The 26225-nt window shown below is 35.8% G+C and overlaps 4 protein-coding genes across 9 annotated transcripts; 1 reads left to right on the forward strand and 3 right to left on the reverse strand.

The window, feature by feature from the left end:
- LOC110599796 (serine/threonine-protein phosphatase 2A 65 kDa regulatory subunit A beta isoform) lies at positions 1-6623 on the reverse strand. 2 transcript variants are annotated; one of them, XM_021736365.2, is made up of 13 exons: positions 6472-6623; positions 5312-5719; positions 4415-4661; positions 3984-4096; positions 3759-3838; positions 3474-3615; positions 3287-3367; positions 2573-2677; positions 1878-2060; positions 1181-1273; positions 625-764; positions 474-540; positions 1-338 (listed from the first exon to the last, which is right to left on the reverse strand). In XM_021736365.2, exons 2-13 carry the CDS (start codon positions 5702-5704, stop codon positions 219-221), a joined length of 1764 nt encoding a protein of 587 aa, XP_021592057.1. In that variant the 5' UTR covers positions 5705-5719; positions 6472-6623; the 3' UTR covers positions 1-218. The 2 variants fall into 2 exon arrangements, with proteins under 2 accessions (XP_021592057.1, XP_021592056.1); XM_021736364.2 differs by having other exon boundaries at positions 625-773.
- A 1035-nt stretch (positions 6624-7658) lies between these two features.
- Positions 7659-10744, reverse strand: LOC110630681 (aluminum-activated malate transporter 4). 4 transcript variants are annotated; one of them, XM_021778219.2, is made up of 7 exons: positions 10495-10744; positions 9817-10193; positions 9591-9728; positions 9222-9485; positions 9001-9137; positions 8755-8901; positions 7659-8441 (listed from the first exon to the last, which is right to left on the reverse strand). In XM_021778219.2, exons 2-7 carry the CDS (start codon positions 10184-10186, stop codon positions 7824-7826), a joined length of 1674 nt encoding a protein of 557 aa, XP_021633911.1. In that variant the 5' UTR covers positions 10187-10193; positions 10495-10744; the 3' UTR covers positions 7659-7823. The 4 variants fall into 4 exon arrangements, with proteins under 4 accessions (XP_021633911.1, XP_021633910.1, XP_021633909.1 ...); XM_021778218.2 differs by having other exon boundaries at positions 9817-10198; XM_021778217.2 differs by having other exon boundaries at positions 10427-10744.
- A 2391-nt stretch (positions 10745-13135) lies between these two features.
- Positions 13136-25494, reverse strand: LOC110630871 (aluminum-activated malate transporter 9). Of its 2 annotated transcripts, XM_021778499.2 has the most exons (7): positions 24842-25494; positions 24331-24718; positions 24085-24222; positions 15352-15621; positions 15124-15260; positions 14899-15045; positions 13136-14041 (listed from the first exon to the last, which is right to left on the reverse strand). In XM_021778499.2, exons 2-7 carry the CDS (start codon positions 24650-24652, stop codon positions 13394-13396), a joined length of 1662 nt encoding a protein of 553 aa, XP_021634191.1. In that variant the 5' UTR covers positions 24653-24718; positions 24842-25494; the 3' UTR covers positions 13136-13393. The 2 variants fall into 2 exon arrangements, with proteins under 2 accessions (XP_021634191.1, XP_043806704.1); XM_043950769.1 differs by lacking the exon at positions 24842-25494 and having other exon boundaries at positions 24331-24831.
- LOC122721184 lies at positions 16338-18578 on the forward strand. The gene is made up of 3 exons (XM_043950770.1): positions 16338-16378; positions 17016-17097; positions 17430-18578. The coding sequence occupies exon 3, from the start codon at positions 17434-17436 to the stop codon at positions 18574-18576; it is 1143 nt and encodes a 380-aa protein (XP_043806705.1). The 5' UTR covers positions 16338-16378; positions 17016-17097; positions 17430-17433; the 3' UTR covers positions 18577-18578.
- Positions 25495-26225: the final 731 nt, after the last annotated feature.

Raw genomic sequence — 26225 nt, forward strand, 5'->3', positions numbered from 1 at the left:
GGCACAAAACGAACACACTAGACTAAAGCACAAAAATTTAAAAGCCAAAAATGGCAGTTACATGTCTGTCAGACACACGAGATGTAAAATTACACTCACTCTGTGAACATCAAGAGAGAAGGAACTAAGCTGATGGGCATAATTAGGGCACCTCCAGCAAAATGGCCATATAATAGAATTGTAGTACACTCGGCTAGGTGCGTAAAAAGGAGTCAAGTCTAGCTAGACATCATCACATTGTCAATTGCCTGGAGGGCTTGGTTGGCGAAAAACCGAACATCAACATCTGGATCCTCACTCAGTTCAACCAAACAGGGACGGATGGTCTTCTCCACAACCTATTAGATCAATTTGTGGACAAAGAAAGGGGCGATTAGAAAGGGTAAGAACATAACGTCTTCGGCCAAGTGGTATGAATGCTTATAGAATAGCATAAATATAGGTTTAAAACATCCCAAAAAAAAAACACTTACAGACTGGTCAACTATGGGAATGAGGGATTGCAACACCTTTGCTACATTGAACTTAATATTGGGTACCCTGTAGAAAGAAATCAAGTTCAAAAGAACACCATGTTACAATAAGACATTATTTTAGGTTAGTGAGTACTATCAAGCAACGTACCTGTCTTTTGATGCATTGATAACCACTGGCAGCAGTTTAGAACATGTAATTTCAGAGCCCATAACAGGAGCAAGGAGTGAGATAGCACGTAAAATAGTCATCCGGTACAAATAGTGAGGATTGTTAATCATCTCCAAGACCTGCATGAGCTGTAACTTTTGATAAAAATACGCAGGTAGAAAAATCAAAGCAATAGGAAGAGGAAAATATGGTGCAAAATGAAATGAGGAATACAGATAAACCTGAAGCACATTGAAAAAAGCTTTCTAGCATTCCAAAAAGATCTCAAATGATGCAACTCAATCAAGTTTCTAAATAGCCAAAGAGAAAGGAGAAGAAGAAGAAAGGAAGAGAGAGAGAGAGCGAGAGAGAACTATTCTGACAAAAACCACCTCTACATCACTCAGCCTTAGGTAGAGACATGTACATACAGATGCCAGCACTAAACAAATCAAACAAAGCACCTTAATTGGACATAAAATAAGCTTACACTTCTAGACAGGCAAGAATTTAGGCAACATGCAAAATTGCTAGCCAGAAGAGTAAGAAAATAAACCTGTGGAATTATGTGCTGCATTGCCCACTCAGGACCAAATTCTTCAGCAAGCCGCTTTAAATTATTTGCAGCAGCATCACGAATTGAGTAAACCTGCATTAAATATCCAGAAAAGATGGTATCAATACATATAAACTTTATACCAATAGTCCTTGATGAAGTTGATAGAGAGTTCGGTCAAGGATGTAACTAGAGCATTACTGACACAAATCACCAACAATCAAAAAGTAAACAAAAGAAATCAAACTTACAGAACTGAGAATCATCTTAAAGAAATAAGAAACTTATTGAAGTAAAATAAAAGCTATCCAGCCTACAAAATGAGATTTATCTCGAGGTACCAACAAACTTATTCACCAAGGTGTACATCTTCAATACCAAATTCCCAGCAGAGCATGAATCTTGTCTAAATCACCAGGGATAAGTTCTGTTATATACCCAGCTTTCAGCTTATATTTAATACATCATCCCCAAAAGGGGTCTACACCACTGCTCCTGCTTCATCAGGAGTTCAGGACACTAATAGTTTTCATCATTCAAGTGTATGTTTCTAGTAGTAGAATCTCTCTCTAAAAGAAAAATAAATGAATAAATGTTGATTGATTACTCAACCATAGAGTCCAGTGAGACACCAATCAGAACTAAGAAGAGACTTGCATTTTACAACTTCTGTTGTACATGCTGATAAAAAACAGACCTTATCTTGTAACCACTGCATGCAAAGAGCGCCAAGCTTATCATCAAAGAACCCAACACCCAACTGACTAGCCAATAAAGGAATGTACTCAATGATCGCAAGCCGAACCCTCCAATGTCTATCCTCAGCAAGCTCAACAATGGCTGGCAATAATGATTGTGACAGTAGATCAATTCCAATAACCTGCAAGGAAAGCTCATTTCAGCATTACTTGACTGGAAAAAAGGATAGTTTTTTTCATTTTACATTTATACAATGCAACAGTCAGCATATCCACTATGATATGAAATAAGCCCATGGAATCCAGAAAAGTTACGCATGATGTAGTCAGCCACAAAAACCCCTAGGCAGTTAATGTATATTTCATAGACAGGTAAGAACAAACATCTTAATCAACAAGCCATAAAGAGAAAAAAAAAGTGGTGGATTGCAAGGATCAGATATTCTAAAGATGAAACTCCAGCCAGAAATATACTCGGTGAGAAACACAGAGCAATAGATTTTTTTTCCTTCTTATATTGAATATACAATGTTCTTACTTTCCAAGACCATTTCAAGAAAGAAGAGCCTTTTAAACTTAATAGGTTGTTAGAGGATAAGGTGTTAGCAAATAGTATGGATTGTTCAATGCTAAGTTGGCCCACATAGTATTTAAGATTGCAGAAATTCCTGAGCTGTCTTAAGTTGTTACAAACCTGATTCACTTGATCAAGCTTGCTGATTATGTTGAGGCGCACATCAGGAAACTCATCCTTCAAAAGGGATAGAAAAATCGGTAGAAGCTGCTCGATCGTAGCATCCTGCATTAATAACAAACTGAACTTCAGGAGTCCAATGCAACCAGTTGTCAACTCATACAGTGTAATTGGAATTGGAGGAACAATCACATGCACAGGCACACACACATATTGGAAGCCAGATTGCTAATGAACCACATAACTAAATCTGGTCCTGGCCAAAAGTTGGATCTATGAAAGAAGGTTAACGAAATCAAGAAACCAAATTTACTGCTCAACTCAAGTGCCAATCTAGAGGCTGCCTAAGCAGATAATGTAACAATGACTTACCTGGTAAAAGTAAAACAATAGCACATAAGTGGATGGGTATAATTCTTTACAGAGGGCTACAAAGTATAAGGCTATAAGCCTATATCTTATTCCTGAACATGTGGTAGCAATACATGCCACATCCACCACACAGCCAGTTCAAAAATATATTTCCTTAAAGCTAAGTTAGTTCATCATGTTCTTGTTAATAAGGTTCCATAGGATCCAATTAAAATTGACAAATCAAGAACCATGAATGACACAGCCATCTTACATATATGAAAAGAACAATGATGAAATATTTCCTTTTCTTTGATATGACAAAGACAAGATTTCGCACAGATTATCATGTGCTATTCTTACCTTCCCCAGGACAGGAGCCATTCCCATTATAACTGAAGCCAAAGCAGATCGGACATGCTGGGAAGAATCTGATGAAAGTTCCTGAGGGAAAAAACATTGAGATTTTAACCACCAAAAAGTGAACCAAAGGAGAGAGAGATTTAAAAAAAAAAAAGAAACATCCTCAATTTTGTGCAAACATATGCACCTTTACACAGGGGAGAATGTGCTGAGTCGCAAGTTCTGGATTTAAAATGCGGCAGAACTTGGTTACTTTTCCAGCAGCTGCTATGCGTACTTCAGCCTCATTATCACGAAGTAAGCGCACGTATGCAGGAACTAATTCCGTCCTTAAATAAAAAAAAGAAGGAATCACCATAAATCAAAAACTTTTAATCGCCTCAATAAAAAAATTCAGAATCACAAATAGTGGATTTTAAGATGAGCATAGAGAAAACATGTATATTAAAGTGGTGGTTCAAATCAGATATACCTAGTAGGCTCAGGCCCCACAGCTTCACAAAGTTCATATAATTGATTTGCAACCATGTAGCGTACACGCCAAGACTTGTCCTTTGCACATAATTAAGAAAAAGAACTTATCAGTAAGCATGTCAAGAACTTATTTGTCCAAACTATTTTGAATACCAATTTAAAAGCAGACTAGAACTACCAAATTACATAGAACTCGAAGACTTATTTCCCTTCCCTAATATACCTGGGAGAAGTTAACAATAACGGGGAGAATATGTGCAACACAATCCTGGGGCTCCAACAATTTTCCAAGAGCAGCACAACCCTCAACAGCCAATAAACGAACAGAATCCTGATCTGCAGTGAGTATGAATTTTTTTTTTTTAAAGAAAAAAAAAACTTCATTGCTAGCTCATAACAGACTAAAAATAAAATAAAATGCAAAAAAGCAAAGCTACAATATACTGTACAAAAATTAAGATATCATTTCATTTGCTACACATACTCAAACAACCCTCCATGTAAATCAGGATCTCTATCCAAGTTTCTCAGTAATTCAGTTGCACAATTATCCTATTTCCATTATCTGGTCAGGCATGTAAAAGTGTTTATCTCAAAAGTATTCCCAAGCTAAACAGATGCAAGTGACAAGCCACATATTATAAGTGCAATTACCATCCTGGGTAAGATCCTCAAATATTGACATGATGTCAGTCTTCAAATGAGCAGATTCAACAGTTGCAGCAAATTTTCCCAGATTTGAGGCTGCAGACCTTCTAACCATTGGCATGTCATCTTGACAGAGCTGGCTGTATATCGAACGCAATTCTGTCTTTAACATATCAGGGGCACTTGGATAGGCAATATGAAAGAGTCCACATGCAGAAACTCGAGCTGTAAACCATTCTCCAGCAGCCAGTCTCTGATATTAAGAAGTTCAAACAAGTAACAACCGAAGAATTAGCAATGATGGCAGTACAAGCAAGTATGACCAAAAAAGTGTATCTACTTAATCATTAGTACCCAAAAAATACAAAAGGAAGTGACATTCTCACCTATAAAAAATCAAATAAACACATGCAACCTTTCTCATACATATGGAGATGCACAAAAATGTAATATAGGGGGCAAAAACACAAGCAGAAAATGCTGCAATAAAGCAGCAGACTGGAACGATATACTTGCAGAATCACTATAAATTATGCAGGCCCAACAAATTGGTGCAATGGAAGAGTCACATAATCACTTCACTATACTCCATCGCACCTAGCTTTTTATCCTTACCATAAATATAAATGTTATAAAATTTAATTAAAAAGAAAAAAATAAACAACTGATATAGGAGATGCAGACATGAAATTTGTAATAAATAGCATAGGGCATTGAATCAATTAATCACAATACTAACAATCTAGTGACATGGCAGGTCATTTTCAAGATACCAAAGAGCACAGTGTGTTTCTACAAGGACCAAAATGTTGACAATCGTTCAATTCAGCTCCTAGTAAATCTTATTCAACAGATAAATAAACAGCACCATCAAAGTAACTGCAGAAAACATAATTTCCCAACCTTGACCAGAGGAATGAACCAATCAACCAAGTCGCTCTCCCTCATCTGGGACCCAATCCTACACAAGGACTCCACAGCTTTATCTCGAACGCATGTTTCCTCCACAGTGCAAAGTGTTTCCAAAGGTGGCAGCAAAACATGGGCATGCTCAACTCCCCCAACATAAGGGATGAACACTCCCAATTCCTCAGCCATTGCAAGGAGAACCTCATCATCATCATCATTGTTTTCACTCAGAAATGGGATTAGTTCCTTCCGGGTTCGCTCCTCCCCAAGAGCACGAGCAATAGTAGACAGTCTACGGATTGAGTTCAGCCGGAGCTGGATGTCATCATTTTTTAGCTCGTCTATGAGAACAGCTATTGGATATAGGGGCTCATCAACCATAGACATTGTATCTCAAATTTCCTGTAACGCAACGCCAAAACAGATTGAAATAATGAGACCAGGGTAGAAAAGCATCCCTAGAAATGACAAAATGGATCACCCACAAGTAAATGCCAAATCAGTATTTCATTACCATGTTTTAACACAATCAAATTGATCTTCCATCCAATTAACAATAAACGTTTTTTTTTTAATTAGAAAGCAGGTAAACAAAAATGCAAAGTTAGATCCAACAACCAGAAACAAATGTTGTCATGCATTTTATCCGAAGACCCCATAATTCGTTTATGGTCACAAAATTTCTAAGCAACTAGTATATAAAGACGCCGAGATAGATCACAAACCCTAAAATTCAAATCCCGAGGCGGATAAAGGCAAAAAGGAATAGACGAAACGTGGATTCTAAATCGTATGCTCCGTCGAGATTCTGAGAAATGGATGAAATTGAGTGGAAAGTGAGTTGATCGGATAAGTAACTAATCCCCCCCCCCCCCCTCCCAAAAAAAAAAAGGGAGGCAATCGAGCGCGGTAGATGCATCTCTTTAGCTCTGACGAGTCTAGTTAAAATTTTCAACTTATTTCAAGAAATGAAAGCGAGAAGAATATCACAAATATCAAGAAAATTATTTCTTGTGCATTTTCTATGGTTTTCCAAGAAATCAAAAAGAGGATTAAGGATTCAAAAAAAAATCCGATAGCATAAGAAATTAGGGAAATAAAACCGTATTATTGGGAAATTAGATATAAAAGCAAGAAGTGACAAGTGCTCTGACCGATCTCAATGCGTTCCCGCCGGCTGCCTCTGAGAAGCTCTGAGAGGGAGAACCTGCGAATTTTCTCTTCAATAATGGTTTGCAATAGTTTATTCAGATACTTTTAAGATTGTGACGAGAATATCAAAAAAAAAAAGAAAAGAAAGAAAGAGCTTATAGTGAGGCCCACCTTATACTTATATGAAAACCAAGGCCCGTATGGATTGGCCTTCGACTAAAAATTGAATTAAAAATTATACTATCCTAGTCTCGTTAAAAAAATTTTAATTTGATGATTTATTTTTTATTATTAATTTTAATTTAAAATAAAATTTATTAATAAATTTATATATAAATCTTAATAAAAATTTAAAAAATATATTTTCTTTAAAATAGTTTATTTTTTTAAATAATTTTTTTATTAATTAAATTTTTTAAATATCTCAAACAATAAAAAATATAAAAATTAATTTTTTAAAAAATATTTTTCATGAAATAAAAATAGACTTAATTTTTCATTTTTTATTTTTGCATATATCTTATCATTTTTTATAATTTTTTTATTTTATAATAAGATAATAATTTTAATATAGATAATAAATATTAATAACGTTATTTTTCATTAACATTAACCCAGAAAAAAAGGATATTCACTCTGAGCTAAATTTAGAGCTTTGTGATATATGGAGACTTACCATCAAGTCAATTAGTCCGTCTTTATATATTTCTTTTATAATATAATCTTTGCAATTCTTAAATTTAGTCACTTATTATTTTTAAATATAATAAATGTTCTTTCTGTCAGTACACATTGACGATTTATATTCGGCATTGAATGACATAATAAATTCCTTTTAAATTTTATCCATAATTTTTTTCAAAAAAAAATTATCCATAATATTTTAAATAAACAACTATAAGGTTTTCTACAGTTAATTATTATAAATTATTTAATTTTAACTAGTGAAAATAGAAAATTTAACTAATTACATTTCAAGATTATAATGATCTTTTCGTTATATTGTCATTTTTTCAATTTTATATATTAATTATTTGTCGTCATGTTACATTAAAATATTGATAAATTCTTAGGTGATTTGCTTTATCATGGACATAATATATATAATTTATTATTTATTAAATTCTAAAATCGTACAAGTCTTTTCTTGCCTAGAAAAATTTTGGAAGTATTGGACAATTTCAACCAATTAAGATTAAGAGAAGTTTATTTTTAACATCAAGGCTATGTTTTAAAGCTCTGCCTCTTGGATTTTATATATACTGAGGTGATGGGTTTTATATTTTCACTTTGCCTCAGAACAACTTCAAATCAACAGTTTCAGGAGAGATCCCACTTGACGACATCCAAAACCTTATTTCTTAAACTGAAAACACCTTCTCAGTCTGGTCCAAAATCCAGCTGCCTCCATTTTTTCTTGTGATGGATCTGTAACTTCACTGAAACTTGCTTTCTCACTAAGCTCTTGGAAAGCGTCCACAAGGTTTTGAAGTCTGGCAACAAACTCTATCAACAATGATGCAAATGTTGCTAACGATAACGAGCTTGCACTTTCATATACTCTTGATTCCTGTTCAGTAGGCAATGAACCAGCTTTAAACGATGGCCATGACACTGGTCGCCTAAGGATACTCTCTGATATCCATTCTGGTATGGAAGAATTAAAGCTCGTGTTTGAATTTTGAGCATCCCAATTTTCGTTGTACTTTACTTCATTAAAGTTCTCAGAATCTTCAAATACTTTTGTTGGCCTGTCTGTTCCCCAGCTTTCTGGATTAACCAGAATGTAGGATTTTTGGTCTATCTTCATTTGCAACTCTTCTGCTGCTTCATGTACTTTTAGCAGTATGTCTCCTGGACTTGACTTTTCCATCTTTTCAACTTTGTTTCCAAGCTCCCGCAATACTTTAGCTCCTTCATTACCAACTCTCTGAAGCTCACTACAAAAAACTTGTCTCTTTTCTGCCGGCGCCTATCAAAACAAGTTCATAGAGTTATTGAACATGTCAAATTTGAGATAGTAGATAATCTAATTGCAAAGAAAGTTTTTTTTGGTATAAAGTCCACCGGCTCTACTAATCAGAATTTGCATAGGACAATCCCATTAAGAGCACAAAACTCTCTCTTATAAATTTTAAAAGTACTCCATAACCAAAACTTGAACTCAAAATCTTACCAAAACTTGAACTCGAAATCTTTTATTAATGGAGAAGGAACTCGTATCATTTTATCTCACATCTAAAGAAGTGAATTGCAAAGAAAGTATCTAGAAGGTATATGCATACCTGAATTTCAGAAAGGATGCAGCCGTGCATTGCCATGACCATAAATGCACAATGCCTTAGTGCTCCACTTAATTTTACATAGTTTTCCCAAGGATATTTGAAAGATCTATAAGGGCCATGAGGAGGCTCCCATATTGCAAAGTCTAACTGCAAAAACATAAACAAGATAAAGTTAAAAGTCAGCAATTCCTCCCATCTTATGGTCCCTTAATGGAACAGGCATCGTAAATTTCTGCTATAAACAACCAGAGAGTCCTCTTGGCTGCTAGATTGTACAGCTGATCTATAGCCACTGTACAGCGGATCATCAGAAGCCTGGTAGGTTAGAATTTTTGAAGGGACTCTCTCATATTCAACGCATTGCAGGTATCCATTGACGCATCCTACATAAATTTGGAAGAAAAAGTTAGCTTGAATATGCCATTCCTAATCTAATAAAACACATGAGATTGAGGGTTGATCAAAACCTTCTAAGGAAGCAGCAACACCCTTGAAATTTTTCACCACTAATTTATGCAGATCCTCCCCTGCCCATATTGGGAATATACAGATATTCACAACTAGGCATATCCCAGCGCCAATTGCGATAAGCAACAGTCTATAAAAGGCTCTTTCGACATAAACTGATTTCCCAGACACCATAACTATGCAGTATGTCAAAAGAAAAACTCGAAATCCATATTCGTAGGACTTCATAGTAGGATACAGCTTTATGTAACTTGCAGAAAATCCTAAGCATGGCAAAACCCAGATTAGTAATTAGAGAAAGCAAGGATCTGACGCTGATCCAAAACAAATTACTTGCAAGTACTGATGAAAGTTACATTAATTTCAACCTGCAATGAAAATACTGATTATGACAAACACTTCCTCAAAATCTCCTGCCAGCATACAGAGCTCTGAAATTCCAAGGGCGAGCCCGCCAGCAGAAAGTGTCCCCAAAGCACGATTGAATCCTTTGTTAAGTGTTGCGCCTAGAAAAAAATTATCACTCGATAAGGCACTAGCTCTTTGTGTTTTGCAGACAGTTGTTTTAATTAAATAAAAACAAGAGAAACGCACCTACACTGAACTCAAAAACCACGACCACAGTGAGGATTGCCCAGATAGAGTACTGGTTAACATTCTTTAGAGGTTCTTTAAAGAAAATGACTAAAGAAACAAGTGCAAGCGAAAGCCCCATCTTCATAGCGAAGAACACTTTCCTAGGATCTGTACGACCCATATTGTATAACTCGACTGCACCATCTTGTAACCCATTCCAGATGTTGGTGATCCAATCAGAAAGTGATTGACAGCAGCTGAATTTGACTCCCTCTTCATTGCCGTCTGAGCTGTTTATGCCAAAGTCAGAGTACCCTTTTCTTGAAAGCAGTCTCTCCTTGCTCCTTTCTGCAAAACTATGCCGAAACGATCCAATCTTCGCGGCCATGTTTTAGCTTAGCTTGACAAAGAAAAGCAATCAGAGTTTAAAATTGGAATGAAACTAGGAACCACAACTACGTCTAGTACATAATTGTAAAAGGAAATTTATTAGACAGAATAACAACGACATATATATAAGGCCCGTATTTGTTATTGTCAGCCATTAGTAATGAAACAGGGGATGAAATGTACACAGACATGGAACTGTAAACGACATAGTTTGATGGGTCTGTGACTGGAGGGTTACCAGGTTTGAAAGGTAGTTATACGACCGGTAGGAAGTGTTAAAATCACTTGACCGTTCCTGCGTCTCACCTAACGGTTGTGCTGCGGAGGATCATTGATGAATAATCCTGACACTGGGATTGAGTTCTAACTATCTTAGTTCCCGAGTTTGATTGACGCAACCACTTATGGACGTTAACCACCGAGGCCGACCCGGAATATTCCAGTTCAAGGTGATGGATTTTCTTGCTGATCTTTACAGTCCCATTTTTGAAATTTAATCAAATAGTTCCCAAGACAAATATCATATTAAGAAATGAGTATACAAATTTAATTCAGCATCCAACTATATTGTGATTTCCTCATGGCAAAATTTTTCCTTTTAGTTTCTTCATCGTAATTATTTTAATCCGTGAATCTTACAAGTTCTCGCTAAGAAAAAGGACGTGGATCACGAAGTTAAGGTGTTTGCCATAAATTCTTGCTTATTGCTCAATGTCAACCAACGATACTACTTGCCAAAGGTGCTTTTAGTGATGAAGAAACACAATGAGTCCTGTGAAGGGGAGTTCAAAGGGTTTTTTCTTTCTTCCTTTTTTTTGTTTGTTCTGGTAAAAGGAAAAAAAAAAAAAAAACTTTTGAAAGTTGACTGCAAATACATTAACTCGATCACGGGCTTAATTAGAGAAAACAGGAAATAAGCATTAATGCCTTGTCTCTAATATTTTCTTTCTTCTCTCTGATCTAACTTCCTCTACGCCTTCTGTAACCTTTCATAATTGTTCATTTCTTTTGCTCTTCATTTTCTTCTCCCAGTTTTTTTGCTCAGTTATCGTCAATGAGGGATTAGCATATCCTTCATTGCTGTGTGAACCACAGAAGGAAAGTCTAAGAAAAAATTTTCAAAATTTTCCCTAGGGAGAAATTATAATAATTATTATTATTATCATTACTAGATTCAATTATTATTACTCAAACTGAAGACTTGATCACTTTTTGTTTATTCTTTTTTGAAATGAAAATTAAGAATTGGGGGAGTAGGATTTTTTTTTTTTTTTTTTAAAGTTCGGGAGAGTAGGATTTAAAACTTTTTAAATTTATTTAGATATACTCATCAACAGATTAAATCTGTGAGTGGTACTTTTTACTCTTTAAAGATAAACAAGAATTAATAATCACATTATTCCTTATTAGTGTATAAAATATGCCATACCCTTTATATTATTACATGTAAAATTGGTGAATTATGTTTTTAGAAATAAATATATTTAATTTCTTGAATTTTTTTAATTTTTTAGAATTTTAGTACCCGAGCTAATGGTGTTAGTTGTGCTGACATTCTATGTTAACATTATCATCATACTGATATAAGCATCACATCATCAAATGTTTATAACTAAATTTTGTAATTTAAGTGTAAAAATTAAAAATATAAATCAGTAAATTATAAATAAAATAAAGTTCTAACTCTAAATACTAATAATTGAAAAACTTTTAAAAGTGCATAAAAAAAATTTAGAAATAAGGGGAAAAGGGAGAGAGAGTGAGAGACACATGGGAGAAATGGCTAATGTAGTATGCTGATATAAGTAAAGTTAATATCACTATGCCGCGTCAATACAACTAACATTGTTAGTCACTTTTTCTCTATATCTCCATCACTTGCATTTTCTTCCATGTTTTCTCTTTCTATTTAGAATTCTTTTTACTCTCATTAAGTCTCTTATTTTGTTCTCTCAATTTTTTTTATCACTAACTAAAGCAAGAAAGAAATTTCCATAAATTAGAAGATATAAAGAAGGGTTTTTTCTTAAACACTGGTTTGAAAAAAATTATTTTTCAGATCAGATCGAATTTAAAATTTACTGCCCTTTAAAAGTATAGTAAAATTTTTTATTTTAAAAATGTGATACACTTTAAATTCACCTTAATTTGAAAAATATTTTTCAGAGCAAAGTTTAAAAATTTTTTTACCCATATTTAGCAAAAAATCCTATAAAGAGGGGATATGAGAAAAGCTAGATAAAAGGATCAAGAGAGAGATTTTCCTTGCCTCCCCCTCCCTCTCTCCATAACTATCCTACTCTATTTTTCTTCATCTTTTTTACCTATTTTTTAATATTTACTTCCCCCTCGTTTTTCTTCCTTTTCTCATTTTTTTTGTGCACTTTAACATTTTTACATTTTTAGTATTAATAATTAAAATTTTATTTTATTTGCAATTTAAAAACTTAAAATTTTAACATTTCAAAATAAACAAATTAAATGCACAAATTATAAAAAAAATTGAATGATATATTCTTATATTAAACTAGGCTATGGTATTAGCATATAAAGCTAAATGTGGTGCTAACATCAACACAACTCGTCAATAAGTGCTATTAGTAAATTTTTCATTTAAGTACTAGCCGCATGAAAGTTTAAATTTTGGAATGTAACAAAAATCACTTTAAAGTGTGGCGCTAATATTAGCATAGCTCGTCAATAAGTGTTATTAGTAGATTTTTCATTTAAATACTAGCCACATGAAAGTTTAAATTCTGAAATGCAACAAAAATTACTTTAAAGTGTGTTGCGCTAACATCGGCATAACTCGTCAATAAGTGCTATTAGTAAATTTTTCATTTAAGTGGCAGGCACATGAAAGTTTAAATTATGAAATGCAACAAAAATTATTTTAAACTTTAAAGTGCAAGAGCGTGAAATATCTTCATTGAGCAAAAAAAATTACTTTTAAAACATAAGAAAAACTATTTTATTGGACACTTGTTAATATGTTACTGTAAATTAATTTGCCATATTACAACTAGGCTATACTACCTAGAATCACCAATATACTACGTTATTATCCCCATATCCTCGTGCAATGGCAGCAGCTTTCACTAATAGGCTTATCAACCCAAGCTGAAACTCGATTTCAAGATTAATAACCTTCAAAAGAAAGCTGTATTTAACCGTTCACTTTAAGCAAAGTAAGCAATTACGACACTCATTTTGAGAATCTGAAGCATCTAAACAGACTCTCACAACATGTAGCCTTACTTTTGGCAATTTCAAAATCTGTAACCATAGGCTCCACAAACTCTGATTTCTCACTCAGTTCTTCGAATGCCTCAACAAGGCTTTGAAGCCTTGCAACACATTCAATTAAGAGGGAAGCAAATGTTGCCAAGGATAAGGCACTCGCACTCTCATATGTTCTGCACTCTTCTCTATTGCCAGCACCAGCATCAAAAGAAAGACGTGAAGGCCATGGCTCTTGTTTCCTGAACAAGCTTCCTGTGGAGTCTCTTTTAGGTGAGGACGGTGCCCAAACATCAAGTGACCTTAAGTCGAGCACAGTTTCGCTTAAGGACTTCAATCCCAATTGCACGTGCTCATTCTCCTTTCCATCCAGAAGATTCTCAATAGGCTGTCTTGTGATTTCCCAATTATCAGATTTGATTAGAAGGTATGATTTTTCGTCTATCTTTCTTTGTAATTGTTCGGCTGCTTCATGAACCTCTTTTAGAATGTCTACAGGGCCTAATTTTTCCATTTTGTCTACTTTGCTTCCAAGCTCGCGCAAAACCTTGGCAGCTTCTGCTCCAACTCTCTGGAGCTCAGTCTGAAAGACTTGCCTCCTTTCTGCCGGGGCCTGCAAACGCAAATTTGTAAAGTTGAGACTTCCTTATAACAGGATGTGTCTATTATAAGCTAGCATTGTATTAAAATTATCACTAGTTTACATGCATTGAATGTAATGATTATTAAAAAAACAAAGAAACAAAAATCAATAAGGATTTCAGAGGAGTAAATAAAGCTCACGTAGTTGGCCTAGTTAAAAATCCAGTGTTTCATGTAAGAACCAAGCACGTCGAGGTGCACTATCACTTTATAGAAGAGAAAGTATTAAAAGATGAAATTAAAGTTCATAAGTGGATGATATTTTTACCAAAGGTTTACCCAGTGGAAAAATGGAAGGATTTCAAAAGCTATTTATATAGTCTCAAGAGCAAACTACAAAGAAATGTAATTAGTGACGAGGGAGAGTGTTAAAATCATCACTAGTTTACATGATGTATGTAATGATTATTAAAAAGAAAAACAAAAGTCAACAAGGATGGCAGGGGAGTAAATGAAGCTGATGTAAGCTTCATCAGAAGGTTCAGAACCTTGAAAATGGTCACACTATTTGCCTATAAATATGCTTGAAATGGGATGAAGCAAAGCATCAGTAGAGCATCAGTTGAGAGAGTTGAGCAAAGCAAGTCTCAAGCGTGAGAGAAAAATAAGAGTGAAGGAGAAGAAGTGGGTGATAGCGTGTGGTGAGAATATTTATATTTGTGATATTTTATTTTGTTGTAAAAATTTCAATTCTTAATGAAATTAATATTTTATAGTGAATGCAATTTTTAATTATGTTCCTATTTTTCTGTCATCCATCTCCGGTAATTTCCTACGCATTGTGGCCAAGAAATGCAATAATGTTGAAAATTTTGCAGCAATAATCACCTGTATTTCTGAGAGAATACATCCATGAAGTGCCATGACCATGAATGCACAATGCCTCAGGGCACCGCATACTTCTGCATAATTTTTCCAGGTATACTTAAACGTTTTGAAACGACCATGAGGCGGTTCCCAGATAGCAAATCCTAACTGCGTGGATAAACATTAATCCAAGTTAATAACATCACATTTATCTTTGTAATTTAACTGAGCTAAGCATAATAGTACCAGAGTATCTTCTTTGCCTGCAGATTCCATGACTGATTTATAGCCGTTGTAAAGTGGATCATCATAAGCTTGGAACGTGAGGATTCTAGAGGGAATCCTCTCATATTCTACACATTTCAAGTACCCATTAACACAACCTGAAGAACAGAATTGGAAATTATGCAGAAATTAGTTAAAAAAAATTTCACATGTAATGCACAAGTACTTAACAAAGTAAATAAAGCCAACCTTCTAATGAATTAGCCACATCCTTGAAATTTTTCACCACCAAACTGTGCAAAGCATCACCAGCCCAAATGGGGTATATGCACACATTTACAACTAAACAAACACTAGCACCAAGTGCAATTAGCACCAATCTAGTCACAATTGCTTCAGCATATTCCCTAGTCCTGTTCCCAGCTACCATAAGGATACAGTATGTCAATATGAACACTCGAAATCCATATTCGTAAGGCTTCATTGTCGGATACAGTTTCAGATAGGATGCGAAAAATCCTTATTATCACGAAAAAAAGTACATTTCAAAGTCAGAAACATAGAGCAGAAATATAAGGCCCAGGCCCAGGCCTAGTAATTTGAAAATTGAGCATTAAAGCACTGGTTTCGGGAATGTCCCGAAACATTCCCGAAACCAGAAACCCGTCTTCCTCCTCCAGCAAAAGAGCAAAAGCTCTGCAAATATATATAAAAAAAAAAAAAATTCCTCTTTTAAATCCAAATCTCCTCCTTCTCAACCCAATCAACCCAGATCCTGTTTTAAACCTATATCCTGCTAAGAAATTCAATAATTTCTTCTAGAGGTTCCAAAATTGGGTATGTGAGTTTTATCCCTTTTATTCAATTTTTACGATATAATTTATTTTCTTTACCTTTTAATAGTGATTTTAGTGATTTGAGAATAAAAATGGGTTATGTTTTAGTTAGATCCAATCAATGGGGTTTTATATTTATTTTTGGATTAATGATTTTCTTAGGTTGATTTAAATAATATTTACAGCTTATGGAGTATTTTTGTTGAGTTTGGGTATTTTTGGGAGGTCTAGCTATGCCGAGATACTGCCCAAATTTTCTTAAAAATATATATAAAAATATTTTAAAATTTCGTATTTTACGTTTTATATTATTGTTTTAGAGCATTTTTATTATTTGATATATTATTTTATTTTCTTTTTAATTCTAGGGGAGGATCCAGCTTCCCGAATAGATAATAGGGGTCCTCCTGCGACCTAGGTCTTTTGTCCCAAATATTCTGGTGAGTGGATAAATCTATAACATTGATATTTTTCTTAAATATATTTATATGTGTATATGTTACTTTGTTTATTTAAAATGGGAAAGGATAAAATTAATTTATATTTCTTGAATAAATGGAAATTGAATTTAAAGCACAGCTGAATAAATAGCCGATTACACTCTATATATGCACCGAACAGATAACACCTTGATGACAGGTGATTTATTTTCAGCATGATATATATTTATACTGTCTTTGGGACAGCGCTTGATATACAGACAGCTTTTGGGGCGTATGTCAGGTGGTCACCCTTTGGGGGTAGCTCTGCACATGTGTATGACCACTATTTTATTTGCTCTTGGGCCAAATTTGTCATTATAGAGCCTAAGATGCCAGCATTGCTCTCAGGCTGTTATTATTTTACTATACCTGAGATGCCAGCATTATCTGCAGGGAACATATTATGAGTGTATGCGGATTCTATTTTTCACAGTTTATGTTATATTGATGGAATTAAATTATATTTATTCAGCTGACTTATGTTAGCTAAATATTTGGTACTATTACGTACCTAAACTTATCTTTTCCCTTTGTTATTTATTTCTCCGCTCACTGAGTAGTTGTACTCACCCTTATATTTCTTTTAATATTACAGTTCCTTTTTGGTGATCTACTCGGCAGCCCTCATCTTCTTGTTTGTCCTTCCTTCCATATCGTCCACTCAGAGTCTAGAGGAGGCCGGACTAATCCTAAGTTTTTTTTTGTCTTTATAGATTGTACAGCCTAGTGGAAAATGTATTTTGTAAATATTGTATGAATTGACAGGTCCAACTATCAGTTTTTCTCTTTTATGCTTAATGTTTTGGAATTATAGCAGGTTACCAGTTTTTATATTATAAATATCAGGGGAGGTTCTGTCAGTTTTCCTGGTCATATCCATCTTTACAGTTTTGGGTTTGGGTGTGACAATTTTTGGTATCAGAGTCTAGGTTTATAGATTCTGTAGACTTTCCTCGAGTCAGTATTTTTAATTATATTCTGATAATTCTTTTCATATTTTCGTTTGTAGGATAATGCCGCCCAGAGTAGGTAATAGAAGTCGGGGCCGTGGTGTTCGTACAGCTAGATTAGCTGATATTGGTAGACCTCCTAGGGATCCTGCAGTTGCACCTCCGCCTCTTGAAGGGGTGGCAGATCTTGAGCTATCTGAGAGCCGAGAAGGACATGGAGAATCTGTTTCTCATGGTGTTGAATCAAGGGCATATCCGACTACACCATCGCCTTCCTCGGCACCTGCAGTTGCACCTCCTGTTGCACCTGCAGTTCCACCTTTTGTTCCACCTGTAGCACCAGCCCATCCTTTCCAGATAAATGCAGACTTGGGTGCTTTTGTGGCACAAGTAGTTACAGCAGCTGTTACAGCCAAACCTAGAGATCCGTGGGAGATAGTGGATCGTGCTAGACGTTTGGGAGCTTATGATTTTGAGGGTTCCTCTGATGCTGACATTGCAGATAAATGGTTAAAGAAAGTGCTAAAAGTGTTTGAATTAATGAAGTTGACTGATCCAGAGAAGGTAGATAATGTACATGGGTTGCTTCAGAGTAAGGCTGATGCTTGGTTTGATGGCATTCGTCGCAGACATGGAGTCAGACTGACTTGGGATCAATTTATACATGAATTTCGTCAGGAATATTTGTCAGAAAGTTACAGGAAAGGAAAACAGGATGCTTTTTTCAGGTTGTTTCAGGGAAGCCTCTCAATAAGAGAGTATGTTGACAAGTTTGAAGATCTTTATTGCTTTGTTTCAGATATATTGCCTTCTGAGGAAGCAAAATGTGACAGATTCAGACAGGGCCTACATGTTAGTATCAGATCATCTATGACCTGGTTCAGAGGTAACAACTTCAGAGAGTTGGTGGAAGCAGCTTTGAATGTTGAAAAAGTTAAGCAAGAAGAGAAAGAGTATGAACAGAAGATGAGTAGAAAGCATTTGCAGGGCTCACAGGGGTTCAGAGAAAGACCAGCTAAGAGAGGGAGCAGTTCATTTCAGCCCCAAGCTGGATACAGTGGTAGTGGTAGAGGTTCCTTTGTTAACACAGAGCAACAGGTTGCTCGACCACAATCCAGTCAGAGTTCAGTAGCACAACCAGTGGGTAGTTCCTTTGGGACACAGAAACGTGGACAAGGACAAGGATATGATTCTGGGTTTGAATAAAGGAAGAGACATTTTCCTCAATGTGCCACCTGTGGTAACTATCATACTGGGGAGTGCAGAAAATTTGATCGGGGTTGTTTTGAATGTGGTTCTTCGGGGCATTTTAAGAAAGATTGTCCATTGCTGATAGCCAGAGACAGTGGTTCTCAGCAAGGGTCAGTGGCGCCTCAGAATCTAAGGTATGGTGTGACACCATCACAGGGTGTACCTACAGCACAAGTTGGGCCTGGCACAAGCAGAGCCAGTGGAGCTACTTCATCTTCTCAGCCTAGACCAATGATGCAGCCTGGTAGACCTCGCACTCAGGCCAGAGTGTTTGCTATGACACAGCAGGAGGCACGAGCATCTCCAGAGGTGGTGACTGGTATGTTAACTATTTTCGATAAAGATGCACACATTCTTATAGATCCTGGTTCCACTCACTCTTTCGTATCTCAATCCTTCTCTAAGCATGCTGATAGAGAATTAAAACCTTTAGATTGTGGATTAGCTGTGAGTACTCCAGTTGGGGATTCTGTAGTATGTGAACATGTGTATAGGGATTGTGTTGTTAAGTTGGGCGACCATGAGTTGTTAGTGGATCTAATTCCTTTGTGTCTACAAGATCTGGATGTCATCCTAGGTATGGACTGGTTATCCCGTCATCATGCCACAATAGATTGCTTTGAGAAATCAGTGGTATTTAATAGTCCAGAAGGGTGTAAGTTCACTTTCTTTGGGGAGAGGCGTTTACTTCCTTCTTATGTGATTTCTGCCATGACTACTAGGAAGATGCTTCGGAAGGGTTGTCAAGCATACTTAGCCTATGTGGTGGACAGTAACCTAGAGGGACCTAAATTGGAAGATATACCAGTAGTAAGCGAGTTTCCTGATGTATTTCCTGAAGAGCTTCCTGGGTTGCCTCCAGATAGAGAGATTGAATTCTCTATTGATTTAAATCCAGGTACAGCTCCTATTTCTATGGCACCATACAGAATGGCCCCAGTAGAATTGAAGGAGTTAAAAGCACAATTGCAGGAGCTACTTGATAAAGGTTTCATAAGACCCAGTGCTTCACCTTGGGGAGCCCCTGTGCTATTTGTGAAGAAGAAGGATGGTTCCTTAAGGTTGTGTATTGACTACAGACAATTGAATCGAGTCACTGTGCGAAACAAGTATCCTTTACCCCGGATTGATGATCTTTTTGATCAGCTCCAAGGTGCTACAGTATTCTCTAAGATTGATTTGCGGTCTGGTTATCATCAATTGAAGATCAAGGAGTCTGAAATATCCAAGACAGCCTTCAGAACTCGTTACGGGCATTATGAGTTTCTCGTCATGCCTTTCGGGTTAACTAATGCACCCGCTGCTTTTATGGATCTCATGAATAGGGTGTTCAAGCCCTACTTGGATAGCTTTGTTATTGTGTTTATTGATGACATCTTAGTATATTCCCGTAGCAAGGAAGAGCATGAGAAGCATTTACGGATAGTACTGCAGATTTTGAGAGATAAACAACTATATGCTAAATTGAGCAAATGTGAGTTCTGGCTTGATCGGGTGGTTTTCTTGGGACATGTTATCTCAGCAGATGGAGTTTTGGTTGATCCTAAGAAGATTGAAGCAGTAGTCAATTGGGATCCTCCAACTAATGTGACAGAGGTTAGAAGTTTTCTGGGCTTAGCAGGGTATTATCGTCGCTTTGTTCAGGATTTCTCCATCATTGCAGCACCATTGACTAAACTCCTTCGAAAGAATGCAAAGTTTGAATGGACAGATGAATGTCAAAAGAGTTTTGAGAAGCTTAAAACGTGTCTCACATCAGCTCCAGTTCTTACCTTACCCTCAGGTACAGATGGATTTGTGGTGTATAGTGATGCTTCTCACAAGGGTTTAGGCTGTGTACTCATGCAACATGGGAAGGTGATAGCTTATGCTTCTAGACAGCTTAGACCACATGAATTAACTTATCCCACCCATGATCTGGAATTAGCTGCAGTTGTGTTTGCATTAAAGACATGGAGGCATTATCTTTATGGCGTGACTTGCCAGATTTTTACAGATCACAAGAGTTTGAAGTATCTTCTCACACAGAAGGAGTTGAATTTAAGGCAGAGACGGTGGATTGAGTTACTTAAGGACTACGACTGTACCATTGAATATCATCCAGGCAAAGCTAATGTGGTAGCTGATGCCCTTAGTCGCAAGTCCTTTAGTAATTTGGCTTATCTCAAAACAGTTCGGCTTCCTTTGTTAGTAGAGATCAGATCCTTAAGGATAGAACTAGCAGTGGATGATGCAGGAGCATTGTTAGCAACTCTCAAAGTTCGACCAGTGTTGATAGAAAGAGTCAGAGAAGCCCAAAATCAAGATGAGCAGTTGAGTAAGATCAGAAATGAAGTAAGAGATGGCATCCGTACCGATTTTTCTTTAAGGGAGGATGGAACTTTAATGTTTGGTGATAGACTATGTGTACCCAAAGTGGAAAGCTTGAAGAGAGAGATTATGGAGGAGGCCCATTGTTCTGCTTACTCTATGCATCCAGGCAGTACAAAAATGTACAGAGATCTTAGAGAAAACTATTGGTGGTCAGGTATGAAGAAAGAAATAGCTGACTTTGTGTCCACATGCTTAGTTTGCCAACAGATTAAAGCAGAACATCAACATCCAACAGGAAAGTTGCAACCGCTCCCTATTCCGGAATGGAAGTGGGAACACATTACTATGGATTTTGTTTCTGGGTTACCTCGTACTTCGCATGGACATAATGCAGTATGGGTGATAGTTGATAGATTAACCAAGTCAGCACACTTTTTGCCTGTCAGGATGGATTATTCTTTAGACAAGTTAGCAGAGATCTATGTCAATGAGATTGTAAGACTTCATGGTGCTCCAGTTTCTATTGTTTCAGATAGAGATCCACGATTCACTTCTCGTTTTTGGCCTAGCTTGCAGAATGCTTTAGGCACTAAGTTGAAGTTTAGCACTTCTTTCCACCCTCAAACTGATGGTCAATCAGAAAGAACTATTCAGACCTTGGAGGATATGCTGAGAGCTTGTGTGATGGAGTTTAAAGGAAGTTGGGATAGGTATGTGCATTTAATGGAGTTCTCTTATAACAATAGTTATCATTCGAGTATCGGCATGGCTCCTTACGAAGCTTTGTATGGGAGAAGATGCAGAACGCCATTGTATTGGAATGCGGTAGGGGAAAGACAATTAGAAGGTCCAGAATTAGTACAACACACTACAGATAAAATTCAGATGATCAGAAGTAGATTAAAAGCAGCACAAGACAGACAAAAGAGTTATGCAGATTTGAAGAGAAGGGATATTGAATATACTGTTGGCGACAAGGTATTTCTGAAGATCTCTCCTTGGAAAGGGGTTGTACGTTTTGGCAAACGTGGAAAATTGAGTCCGCGATTCATTGGACCATATGAGATTTTAGAGCGAATTGGACCAGTTGCTTATCGTTTAGCACTACCTCCAGAGCTATCTCAGATTCATGATGTCTTTCATGTATCTATGTTAAGAAGATACAGAAGTGATCCTTCCCACATCCTCCAAAAACAGCCTATTGAGTTGAGGGAAGATTTAACATATGAAGAAGAGCCAGTAGAGATCATTGCCAGAGAAGAGAAGGTTTTAAGGAGCAAGATAATACCCTTAGTTAAAGTTCGATGGAGTAATCATTCTGCTAAAGAAGCTACCTGGGAAAAAGAAGAGAATATGCGAATTCAATTCCCACATTTATTCCCTTCACCAGGTATGTAAAATTTCGAGGACGAAATTTCTTTTAGGAGGAGAGAATTATAAGGCCCAGGCCCAGGCCTAGTAATTTGAAAATTGAGCATTAAAGCACTGGTTTCGGGAATGTCCCGAAACATTCCCGAAACCAGAAACCCGTCTTCCTCCTCCAGCAAAAGAGCAAAAGCTCTGCAAATATATATAAAAAAAAAAAAAAAATTCCTCTTTTAAATCCAAATCTCCTCCTTCTCAACCCAATCAACCCAGATCCTGTTTTAAACCTATATCCTGCTAAGAAATTCAATAATTTCTTCTAGAGGTTCCAAAATTGGGTATGTGAGTTTTATCCCTTTTATTCAATTTTTACGATATAATTTATTTTCTTTACCTTTTAATAGTGATTTTAGTGATTTGAGAATAAAAATGGGTTATGTTTTAGTTAGATCCAATCAATGGGGTTTTATATTTATTTTTGGATTAATGATTTTCTTAGGTTGATTTAAATAATATTTACAGCTTATGGAGTATTTTTGTTGAGTTTGGGTATTTTTGGGAGGTCTAGCTATGCCGAGATACTGCCCAAATTTTCTTAAAAATATATATAAAAATATTTTAAAATTTCGTATTTTACGTTTTATATTATTGTTTTAGAGCATTTTTATTATTTGATATAGTATTTTATTTTCTTTTTAATTCTAGGAGAGGATCCAGCTTCCCGGATAGATAATAGGGGTCCTCCTGCGACCTAGGTCTTTTGTCCCAAATATTCTGGTGAGTGGATAAATCTATAACATTGATATTTTTCTTAAATATATTTATATGTGTATATGTTACTTTGTTTATTTAAAATGGGAAAGGATAAAATTAAGTTATATTTCTTGAATAAATGGAAATTGAATTTAAAGCACAGCTGAATAAATAGCCGATTACACTCTATATATGCACCGAACAGATAACACCTTGATGACAGATGATTTATTTTCAGCATGATATATATTTATACTGTCTTTGGGACAGCGCTTGATATACAGACAGCTTTTGGGGCGTATGTCAGGTGGTCACCCTTTGGGGGTAGCTCTGCACATGTGTATGACCACTATTTTATTTGCTCTTGGGCCAAATTTGTCATTATAGAGCCTAAGATGCCAGCATTGCTCTCAGCCTGTTATTATTTTACTATACCTGAGATGCCAGCATTATCTGCAGGGAACATATTATGAGTGTATGCGGATTCTATTTTTCACAGTTTATGTTATATTGATGGAATTAAATTATATTTATTCAGCTGACTTATTTTAGCTAAATATTTGGTACTATTACGTACCTAAACTTATCTTTTCCCTTTGTTATTTATTTCTCCGCTCACTGAGTAGTTGTACTCACCCTTATATTTCTTTTAATATTACAGTTCCTTTTTGGTGATCTACTCGGCAGCCCTCATCTTCTAGTTTGTCCTTCCTTCCATATCGTCCACTCAGAGTCTAGAGGAGGCCGGACTAATCCTAAGTTTTTTTTTTTTGTCTTTATAGATTGTACAGCCTAGTGGAAAATGTATTTTGTAAATATTTTATGAATTGACAGGTCCAACTATCAGTTTTTCTCTTTTATGCTTAATGTTTTGGAATTATAGCAGGTTACCAGTTTTTATATTATAAATATCAGGGGAGGTTCTGTCAGTTTTCCTGGTCATATCCATCTTTACAGTTTTGGGTTTGGGTGTGACAAGAAAATTTACCTGCAAGTCAATCATGTAGCAAAGAAATCAGTAGAGGAACATACCTATAATAAAAATGCTGATAACAATTACAACTTCCTCCCATCTACCAACCAACAAAGATAGCTCAGCAAAGCAAAAGGCAAGCATTCCAGCGCACAATGTGCCCAATAGCCTATTAAATCCTTTTATGAAGGTGGCTCCTGCAAACAGTGGTAGATAACAATTAACTCAAAATCAACAAGAGAGTGAGAGAGGTGAGTGTACAAATATCAGATGTTACAAAGTTGTAAGATTCTTCATAAGGATACCTATGCTGTATTCGAACATAACAATGACAGTTAGAATTGCCCAGATGGAGTACTGAGAAATATCATAAAGGTCTTTCCAGAATATAAGCAGCGATACAGTCGCCAGTGCCAGTCCCATTTTGATTGCGAATATGATTTTCCGGGGATCAGACCGACCCATTTCCCATGCTTTCTCAGCAAAATCTTTCAGCTCATTCAATGAATTCTTGATTTTGCTCCTTAACGAACCAAGGAAGGTGGAGTTACTTGTCAAATCAATATCAACTTCTCCTCTGAAGCTGCCCAAGAGAAACTGAGTCTCTTTATGCCCACTTGACTCCATAATTTCACCTGTCACCACTCACTACCTTGTTTAACTTCTCCCTGCTTTTTCACTGGAAACCTCTTTCTAGCAGAAAATTTCATGATGTATAATTAATACTTTGTACAGAATTTTTCAGTTTGATTTATCATAAACACATAAAAGTTGACAGACATCAGTGGTCGCCATGGCAGTGAAAATGAAACTTACAGCTTTATGGAGACTAGGCTTGCAGGCAGAACCAGAGCCTCAGTGAAACTTCCCATGCATAAGCCCAACAGGCATGCGATTCCATAACATGGTACAATAAGTATCACTATCACCGACCATGCGTGTCAAACTAAGCCCACACAATTGAACCCTTTATCCAAAACCACAATAGTGACACTTGCTTAATATTTATAGATTTATCTTTCTTGGAAATTCAGTGGCCTTATGATCTTTTAAAGCCAATGGCCAATGAGAATTCCTCCTCCTCATTGCTTTCCTGCATCCTGCACATAAATAGGAAACTTGGGTAGCCAATGCCGGCTCATGCTTCCTGTTTGTTGTTCCGAAGCTCTTCAAGGCTCCGTATCACTGTCAACATCTACCAATTAATCTCTGCTTCTCAGTTGTTAAGTTCATCCAATTTTGAAATGTAATTTTTTACTTTACCACCCAGAGCCAGAAGTTCCATGTTCTTGTGTTAGAACCGTTTTAGCAAATATGTGTCAAATATCTCTGCGATTTATTCGTACTCTTCTGCGCATTGAAGATAGTGACAGTTTCCCACATGTTCATAAATCATGGAAGAAATTAAATTGATAGACTTCCAGAGAATTGCGTCGAGGAATAGAGCAAATGATCCTTTCTAGGAAATTTCGCATTCATGTAAAGAATCCATCGGAGAACTTGCGGCCTTGCTTGGAAACTTCCCAGCACATTTCACCAGCAATGTGATACTATTTTTAACTTAATTCAGCGGCCAAGTAAATTGTATTAAATGGATCTCAAAATATTCCTATGAAGGACATCCCTTCTTAAAAAATTTTAAGCTAATATATTTGTTTAATAGTTTTTTAGTCGTTATAAATGTGCTTATAAATAAATGAGCTAGATTGAAGAACTTTTAATTTCAAATTGACTTATAAATTAATTTCATAAATATATATATTATATTACCCTCACTTGATATTAAGATTTTATAAAAATTGAATAGAAAAGAAGTAAACAGAGAAAAAATGATTTTGTAAATATGAGAGAAAGAAAAGAGATAGAAGTTAGAAAATGGAGGGTTAGAAAGATATTTTTTTTTTTTTTTTTGTAAGTCAGAAAGTTATGTTAGTATTTATTTTAAAAGATTAAAATAACAAATGCCTAGAGCTCTAGATATTAATAAGTTTAATTTATTAAATATAATAAATATTTTCTAAAAATAATGGTGTATATATATATACAGTCAATTCACTTAACTACACAAAAATACCATTGCACATTAGATTTCAATAATCGTACCATAAACTTTGAGTTAATTTTATAAATGAAAAATTTGTACTACGGTGAGGTGTATATATAAACAAACCTTTTATATTAATGATATTAACATTTAAAA

The sequence above is a fragment of the Manihot esculenta genome, chromosome 14 (assembly GCF_001659605.2).
Source record: "Manihot esculenta cultivar AM560-2 chromosome 14, M.esculenta_v8, whole genome shotgun sequence".
Taxonomy (NCBI): Eukaryota; Viridiplantae; Streptophyta; class Magnoliopsida; order Malpighiales; family Euphorbiaceae; genus Manihot; species Manihot esculenta.